Here is a 9,445-nt window from a genome sequence, read left to right as displayed (position 1 = left end):
GGAGATGCAGGGAGGAGTATGAGGGAGTAAGAATATGCAGGAAGGAGTATGAGGGAGTAAGAAGGTACAGGAAGGAGTATGAGGGAGTAAGAAGATGCAGGAAGGAGTATGAGGGAGTAAGGAGATGCAGAAAGGAGTATGAGGGAGTAAGAAGATACAGGAAGGAGTATGAGGGAGTAAGAATATGCAGGAAGGTGTATGAGGGAGTAAGAATATGCAGGAAGGAGTATGAGGGATTAAGAAGATGCAGGAAGGAGTATGAGGGAGTAAGAAGGTGCAGGAAGGAGTATGAGTGGATAAGAAGATGCAGGAAGAAGTATGAGGGAGTAAGAAAATGCAGGAAGGAGTATGAGGGAGTAAGAAGATGCAGGAAGGAGTATGAGGGAGTAAGGAGATGCAGGAAGGAGTATGAGGGAGTAAGAAGGTGCAGGAAGGAGTATGAGGGAGTAGGAATATGCAGGAAGGAGTATGAGGGAGTAAGAAGGTGCAGGAAGGAGTATGAGGGAGTAAGAAGGTGCAGGAAGGAGTATGAGGGAGTAAGGAGATGCAGGAAGGAGTATGAGGGAGTAAGAAGATGCAGGAAGGAGTATGAGGGAGTAAGAAGATACAGGAAGGAGTATGAGGGAGTAAGAAGGTGCAGGAAGGAGTATGAGGGAGTAAGAAGATACAGGAAGGAGTATGAGGGAGTAAGAAGGTGCAGGAAGGAGTATGAGGGAGTAAGAATATGCAGGAAGGAGTATGAGGGAGTAAGAAGGTGCAGGAAGGAGTATGAGGGAGTAAGAAGGTGCAGGAAGGAGTATGAGGGAGTAAGAAGGTGCAGGAAGGAGTATCAGGGAGTAAGGAGATGCAGGAAGGAGTATGAGGGAGTAAGAAGATGCAGGAAGGAGTATGAGGGAGTAAGAAGATACAGGAAGGAGTATGAGGGAGTAAGAAGGTGCAGGAAGGAGTATGAGGGAGTAAGAAGATACAGGAAGGAGTATGAGGGAGTAAGAAGGTGCAGGAAGGAGTATGAGGGAGTAAGAATATGCAGGAAGGAGTATGAGGGAGTAAGAAGGTGCAGGAAGGAGTATGAGGGAGTAAGAAGGTGCAGGAAGGAGTATGAGGGAGTAAGAATATGCAGGAAGGAGTATGAGGGGATAAGAAGATGCAGGAAGGAGTATGAGGGAGTAAGAAGATGCAGGAAGGAGTATGAGGGAGTAAGAAAATGCAGGAAGGAGTATGAGGGAGTAAGGAGATGCAGGAAGGAGTATGAGGGAGTAAGGAGATGCAGGAAGGAGTATGAGGGAGTAAGAATATGCAGGAAGGAGTATGAGGGAGTAAGAAGATGGAGGAAGGAGTATGAGGGAGTAAGAATATGCAGGAAGGAGTATGAGGGAGTAAGAAGGTGCAGGAAGGAGTATGAGGGAGTAAGAAGGTGCAGGAAGGAGTATGAGGGGATAAGAAGATGCAGGAAGGAGTATGAGGGAGTAAGAAAACGCAGGAAGGAGTATGAGGGAGTAAGGAGATGCAGGGAGGAGTATGGGGGAGTAAGAAGGTGCAGGAGGGAGTATGGGGGAATAAGGAGATGCAGGAGGGAGTATGAGGGAGTAAGAAGATGCAGGAAGGAGTATGAGGGAGTAAGGAGATGCAGGAAGGAGTATGAGGGAGTAAGAAGATGCAGGAAGGAGTATGAGGGAGTAAGAAGATGCAGGAAGGAGTATGAGGGAGTAAGGAGATGCAGGGAGGCGTATGGGGGAGTAAGGAGATGCAGGAAGGAGTATGAGGGAGTAAGAAGATGCAGGAAGGAGTATGAGGGAGTAAGAAGATGCAGGAAGGAGTATGAGGGAGTAAGGAGATGCAGGAAGGAGTATGAGGGAGTAAGAAGATGCAGGAAGGAGTATGAGGGAGTAAGAAGATGCAGGAAGGAGTATGAGGGAGTAAGAAGATGCAGGATTGAGTATGAGGGAGTAAGAAGATGCAGGAAAGAGTATGAGGGAGTAAGAAGATGCAGGATGGAGTATGAGGGTGTAAGAAGATGCAGGAAGGAGTATGAGGGAGTAAGAAGATGCACAAATTAGTATGAGGGAGTAAGAAGATGCAGGAAGGAGTATGAGGGAGTAAGAAGATGCAGGAAGGAGTATGAGGGAGTAAGGAGATGCAGGAAGGAGTATGAGGGAGTAAGAAGTTGCAGGAAGGAGTATGAGGGAGTAAGAAGATGCAGGAAGGAGTATGAGGGAGTAAGAAGATGCAGGATGGAGTATGAGGGAGTAAGAAGATGCAGGAAGGAGTATGAGGGAGTAAGGAGATGCAGGAAGGAGTATGAGGGAGTAAGAAGTTGCAGGCAGGAGTATGAGGGAGTAAGAAGATGCAGGAAGGAGTATGAGGGAGTAAGAAGTTGCAGGCAGGAGTATGAGGGAGTAAGAAGATGCAGGAAGGAGTATGAGGGGATAAGAAGATGCAGGAAGGAGTATGAGGGAGTAAGAAGATGCAGGAAGGAGTATGAGGGAATAAGAAGATGCAGGGAGGAGTATGAGGGAGTAAGGAGATGCAGGAAGGAGTATGAGAGAGTAAGAAGATGCAGGAAGGAGTATGAGGGAGTAAGAAGATGCAGGAAGGAGTATGAGGGAGTAAGAGGATGCAGGAAGAAGTATGAGGGAGTAAGAAGATGCAGGAAGGAGTATGAGGGAGTAAGAAGATGCAGGCAGGAATATGAGGGAGTAAGAAGATGCACAAATTAGTATGAGGGAGTAAGAAGATGCAGGAAGGAGTATGAGGGAGTAAGAAGATGCAGGAAGGAGTATGAGGGAGTAAGAAGGTGCAGGAAGGAGTATGAGGGAGTAAGAAGGTGCAGGAAGGAGTATGAGGGAGTAAGAATATGCAGGAAGGAGTATGAGGGGATAAGAAGATGCAGGAAGGAGTATGAGGGGGTAAGAAAATGCAGGAAGGAGTATGAGGGAGTAAGGAGATGCTGGGAGGAGTATGGGGGAGTAAGAAGGTGCAGGAGGGAGTATGGGGGAATAAGGAGATGCAGGAGGGAGTATGAGGGAGTAAGAAGATGCAGGAAGGAGTATGAGGGAGTAAGGAGATGCAGGGAGGCGTATGAGGGAGTAAGAAGATGGAGGAAGGAGTATGAGGGAGTAAGAAGATGCAGGAAGGAGTATGAGGGAGTAAGGAGTTGCAGGAAGGAGTATGAGGGAGTAAGAAGATGCAGGAAGGAGTATGAGGGTGTAAGAAGATGCAGGAAGGAGTATGAGGGAGTAAGAAGATGCAGGATGGAGTATGAGGGAGTAAGAAGATGCAGGAAGGAGTATGAGGGAGTAAGAAGATGCAGGATGGAGTATGAGGGTGTAAGAAGATGCAGGAAGGAGTATGAGGGAGTAAGAAGATGCACGAATTAGTATGAGGGAGTAAGAAGATGCAGGAAGGAGTATGAGGGAGTAAGAAGATGCAGGAAGGAGTATGAGGGAGTAAGAAGATGCAGGAAGGATTATGAGGGAGTAAGAAGATGCAGGAAGGAGTATGAGGGAGTAAGAAGATGCAGGAAGGAATATGAGGGAGTAAGAAGATGCAGGAAGGAGTATGAGGGAGTAAGGAGATGCAGGGAGGAGTATGAGGGAGTAAGAAGATGCAGGAAGGAGTATGAGGGAGTAAGAAGATGCAGGAAGGAGTATGAAAGTGTAAGAAGATGCAGGGAGGAGTATGAGGGAGTAAGAAGATGCAGGAAGGAGTATGAGGGAGTAAGGAGATGCAGGGAGGAGTATGAGAGAGTAAGAAGATGCAGGAAGGAGTATGAGGGAGTAAGAAGATGCAGGAAGGAGTATGAGGGAGTAAGGAGATGCAGGAAGGAGTATGAGGGAGTAAGAAGATGCAGGAAGGAGTATGAGGGAGTAAGAAGATGCAGGCAGGAGTATGAGGGAGTAACGAGATGCAGGAAGGAGTATGAGGCAGTAAGAAGATGCAGGAAGGAGTATGAGGGAGTAAGAAGATGCAGGAAGGAGTATGAGGGAGTAAGGAGATGCAGGAAGGAGTATGAGAGAGTAAGAAGATGCAGGAAGGAGTATGAGGGAGTAAGAAGATGCAGGAAGGAGTATGAGGGAGTAAGAAGATGCAGGAAGGAGTATGAGGGAGTAAGAAGGTGCAGGAGGGAGTATGAGGGAATAAGGAGATGCAGGAAGGAGTATGAGGGAGAAAGAAGATGCAGGCAGGAGTATGAGGGAGTAAAAAGATGCAGGAAGGAGTATGAGGGAGTAAGAAGATGCAGGCAGGAGTATGAGGGAGTAAGGAGATGCAGGAAGGAGTATGAGGGAGTAAGGAGATGCAGGAAGGAGTATGAGGGAGTAAGAGGATGCAGGAAGGAGTATGAGGTCGTAAGAAGGTGCAGGAGGGAGTATGAGAGAGTAAGAAGATGGAGGAAGGAGTATGAGGGAGTAAGGAGATGGAGGAAGGAGTATGAGGGAGTAAGAAGATGCAGGCAGGAATATGAGGGAGTAAGAAGATGCAGGAAGTAGTATGAGGGAGTAAGAAGATGCAGGAAGGAGTATGAGGCAGTAAGAAGATGCAGGAAGGAGTATGAGGGAGTAAGAAGATGCAGGAAGGAGTATGAGGGAGTAAGAGGATTCAGGAAGGAGTATGAGGGAGTAAGGAGATGCAGGAAGGAGTATGAGGGAGTAAGGAGATGCAGGAAGAAGTATGAGGGAGTAAGGAGATGCAGGAAGGAGTATGAGGGAGTAAAAAGATGCAGGATGGAGTATGAGGGTGTAAGAAGATGCAGGAAGGAGTATGAGGGAGTAAGAAGATGCACGAATTAGTATGAGGGAGTAAGAAGATGCAGGAAGGAGTATGAGGGAGTAAGAAGATGCAGGAAGGAGTATGAGGGAGTAAGAAGATGCAGGAAGGAGTATGAGGGAGTAAGGAGATGCAGGTAGGAGTATGAGAGAGTAAGAAGATGCAGGAAGGAGTATGAGGGAGTAAGAAGATGCAGGAAGGAGTATGAGGGAGTAAGAAGATGCAGAAAGGAGTATGAGGGAGTAAGAAGATGCAGAAAGGAGTATGAGGGAGTAAGAAGATGCAGAAAGGAGTATGAGGGAGTAAGGAGATGCAGGAAGGAGTATGAGGGAGTAAGGAGATGCAGGAAGGAGTATGAGGGAGTAAGGAGATGCAGGAAGGAGTATGAGGGAATAAGAAGATGCAGGAAGGAGTATGAGTGAATAAGAATATGCAGGGAGGAGTATGAGAGAGTAAGGAGATGCAGGAAGGAGTATGAGGGAGTAAGAAGATACAGGAAGAGTATGAGGGAGTAAGAACATGCAGGAAGGAGTATGAGGGAGTAAGAATATGCAGGAAGGAGTATGAGGGAGTAAGAAGATGCAGGATGGAGTATGAGGGAGTAAGAAGATGCAGAAAGGAGTATGAGGGAGTAAGGAGATGCAGGAAGGAGTATGGGGGAGTAAGGAGATGCAGGAAGGAGTATGAGGGAGTAAGAAGATGCAGGAAGGAGTATGAGGGAGTAAGAAGATGCAGGAAGGAGTATGAGGGAGTAAGAAGATGCAGTAAGTAGTATGAGGGAATAAGAAGATGCAGGAAGGAGTATGAGAGAGTAAGAAGATGCAGGACGGAGTATGAGGGAGTAAGAAGGTGCAGGAGGGAGTATGAGGGAGTAAGAACGTGCAGGAAGGAGTATGAGGGAGTAAGAAGGTGCAGGAGGGAGTATGAGGGAGTAAGAAGATGCAGGAAGGAGTATGAGGGGTAAGAAGGTGCAGGAGGGAGTATGAGGGGTAAGAAGATGCAGTATGAGCGTGTAAGATGGAGTAAGAATTGGTATAAAGGAGAAGGAATAGCATAGAGAAGCAAGGGGAATGAAGATGAGACAGAGATACACATGGTAAGGCAATACAGTGGGATGCGGAAGTTTGGGCAACCTTGTTAATCGTCATTATTTTCCTCTATAAATCATTGGTTGTTATGATAAAAAATGTAAGGTAAATATATCATATAGGAGACACACACAGTTATATTTCAGAAGAGAAATGACGTTTATTTGATTTACTTAAAGTGCGCAATAATTGTTTTTGCTGGTGCTGGGTCTTTCAACTAGACAACGACCCTAAACACTCCTCAAAATCCACTACGGCATTCAATCAGAGGATGATATTGATAATATTCTGGAATGGCCATCTCAGTCCCCAGACCTGAATATAATTGAAAATCTGTGGTGTGAGTTAAAGAGAACTGTCCATGCTCGGAATTCATCAAACCTGAATGAACTAGAGATGTTTTGTAAAGAGGAATGGTCCAAAATACCTTCAGTCAGAATCCAGACTCTCATTGGAACCTGCAGGAAGCGTTTAGAGGCTGTATTTTCTGCAAAAGGAGGATCTGCTAAATATTGATTTCATTCCTTTTTTGTGGTGCCCAAATTTATGTACCTGCCTAATTTTATTTAAACAATTATTGCACTTTCTGTAAATCCAATAAACTTCATTTCACTTCTCAAATATCACTGTATGTGTCTCCCAGGGGCAAACCGAGGATTTTCAAGTGGGGATTCCTGAATGGTCTTCCTCAGACACAAAATGCAGTACAATATTATTGTAGGACATCATGCTGGGTACACACAATGCAATTTCCCATCCAACTTACAGCATCTGACAATTATTTCCTAAATGTCTGATCTGCTTCTGATCGACAACGGGATAGATCAGAAGCAGTTTGGATACAGATAATAATGAGGACAGCCAACATTGCTAATGAAGGGGAAAGTGAAGCATTCATACAGCAGGGCACAGGGCTGTGCTCATACCTGACTCTGTTAAGTTCCCCAGAGCTGCTCCATGCTCTGTACACACACTGCTGCTCCATGCTCTGTATACACACTGCTGCTCCATGCTCTGTATACACACTGCTGCTCCATGCTCTGTACACACACTGCTGCTCCATGCTCTGCACACATGCTGCCGCTCCATGCTCTGTACACACGCTGCTGCTCCATGCTCTGTACACACACTGCTGCTCCATGCTCTGTACACACACTGCTGCTCCATGCTCTGTATACACACTGCTGCTCCATGCTCTGTATACACACTGCTGCTCCATGCTCTGTACACACACTGCTGCTCCATGCTCTGTACGCATGCTGCTGCTCCATGCTCTGTACACACACTGCTGCTCCATGCTCTGTACACACGCTGCTGCTCCATGCACGCTGCTGCTCCATGCTCTGTACACACATTGCTGCTCCATGCTCTGTACGCACGCTGCTGCTCCATGCTCTGTACACACGCTGCTCCATGCTCTGTACACACACTGCTGCTCCATGCTCTGTATACACACTGCTGCTCCATGCTCTGTATACACACTGCTGCTCCATGCTCTGCACACATGCTGCCGCTCCATGCTCTGTACGCACGCTGCTGCTCCATGCTCTGTACACACATTGCTGCTCCATGCTCTGTACACACACTGCTGCTCCATGCTCTGTACACACGCTGCTGCTCCATGCTCTGTACACACGCAGCTGCTCCATGCTCTGTACACAAGCTGCTGCTCCATGCTTTGTACACGCTGCTGCTCCATGCTCTGTACACACGCTGCTGCTCCATGCTCTGTACACACGCTGCTGCTCCATGCCCTGTACACACGCTGCTGCTCCATGCTCTGTACACACGCAGCTGCTTCATGCTCTGTACACACGCTGCTGCTCCATGCTCTGTACACACGCTGCTGCTCCATGCTCTGTACATGTGCTGCTGCTACATCCAAAGTCAAATGCAGTAGCCAGTAGGGAAAGAAAAGGGGCAGTGCTGTGAGCTGCAGGATGCCTGCAGATATTCTGGTGTCTCAACTTCTGCCTGTCCATAGATACTGCCCTGGCCTGAGGGGGGATTCTGGGCAGCTGTAATCCCCCCCTGCGTTTGCCTCTGTCTCCTATATGATATATTTAACTGAAAAATGTTATCTTAACAACCATCGATTTATACAGGAAAATCATGACAATTAACAAGGCTGCCCAAACTGTTGCATCCCATGTAGCAGAAAGGTGTATGAAGAGGCATGATGTAACAAGGTGTATGAAGTGAAGGTGCTCCCTTGGCACAGTGACTGGTAACCAGGCCATGTGGTTCTCTTTGGAGCTCTCATATCTAAAATCAGGCCTTTCTAAGTACTGTCAAATAGTTACAAGGCTCCTAGTCAGACCAATAGATGAGGCTGGAAACAAAGATGACTTGTTCACTTGTAATATTAAATTAATAATTCTCCTGATTCAAAAATACTTAGAAGAACTTTTTTTTGTAGTAATAGTTAATTCATGAACGATAAAATAATTAGACATCCCCTTTAAGAAAATGATTTGCGGCATTCCACCTACTCTTCCTCACAATTAACGATGTCTTCATATCTGAATTCTCTCCAGGGTTCCTGAAGGAAGGCATCCTGGTGACAGACAAAAAACAGATCGCCTACCGATACCTGGCCTCCTCCAAATTCCGCTGGGATCTTCTCTCGGTGCTGCCAACCGACTTCCTCTACTACAAGTTCGGCATCCACATGCCAGCTGTCAGAGTCAATCGTTTCCTTCGGACCCATCGGCTGTTCGAGTCATTTGACCGCATGGAGACCCGTGTCCAGTATCCAAATGCTTTCCGTATGTGCAAGCTGATCGCATACATTTACGTGGTGATCCACTGGAACAGCTGTCTCTTCTTTGCCCTGTCCAGAAGCATTGGACTTGGCACGGACAACTGGGTGTATCCCAACACCTCTGACCCCGACTTTGGACGGATGGAGCGCCAGTATCTGTACTGCTTCTTCTTCTCTACCCTCATCCTCACCACCATAGGCAACACTCCAACCCCCGTCAGGGAAGAAGAGTTCCTGTTTATGACGGCGGACTACCTCATTGCCGTTCTGGGATTCGCCACCATCCTGGGGAGCATCAGCTCCGTCATCTCCAACGTGAACAGCGCCGACAAGGCCTTCTATCCAGACTACGACCAGGTCAAGCTCTATATGAAGATGTACAAAGTCAACCGGACCTTGAAGAAGAAAGTTATTGCCTGGCATCAGCACCTGCAGATCAACAAAAAGCTGACCAATGAGAACCAGATTATGGCGCATCTGCCTGAGAACTTGAGGGTGGAGGTAGCAGTTAGCGTCCACCTGCCCACCCTCAGCAAAGTGCAGATCTTCCAGCACTGCGAGAAGGGCCTGCTGGCGGAGTTAGTGCTGAAGCTCAAGGCGCAAGTCTACAGCCCCGGAGAATACGTGTGCAAGAAGGGCGACATCGGCCGGGAGATGTACATCATCAAGGAGGGGAAACTGGCCGTGGTGGCCGATGATGGGGTAACGCAGTTTGCGGTCCTCGGTGCCGGCAACTACTTTGGGGAAATCAGCATTCTGCACATCAAAGGTAGGTAGTGACTTGTGTGGCAGGAGCAGCATTCACTTTACCACAAAGCATGCAAGATCT

At 47.3% G+C, this 9,445-nt stretch overlaps 1 protein-coding gene across 1 annotated transcript in view; it reads left to right on the top strand.

The window, feature by feature from the left end:
* CNGA4 (cyclic nucleotide gated channel subunit alpha 4) overlaps positions 1-9,445 on the top strand; it is a 41,325-nt gene that overhangs the window by 12,754 nt on the left and 19,126 nt on the right. Inside the window, exon 3 of the mRNA XM_068264016.1 lies at positions 8,390-9,385. Coding sequence (XP_068120117.1) covers positions 8,390-9,385 — 996 coding nt within the window. The remainder of the gene's footprint in view (positions 1-8,389; positions 9,386-9,445) is intronic.

Source organism: Hyperolius riggenbachi, chromosome 2 (assembly GCF_040937935.1).
Source record: "Hyperolius riggenbachi isolate aHypRig1 chromosome 2, aHypRig1.pri, whole genome shotgun sequence".
In the NCBI taxonomy this organism is placed as follows: domain Eukaryota; kingdom Metazoa; phylum Chordata; class Amphibia; order Anura; family Hyperoliidae; genus Hyperolius; species Hyperolius riggenbachi.
This window is presented reverse-complemented; position numbering and strand designations above follow the sequence as displayed.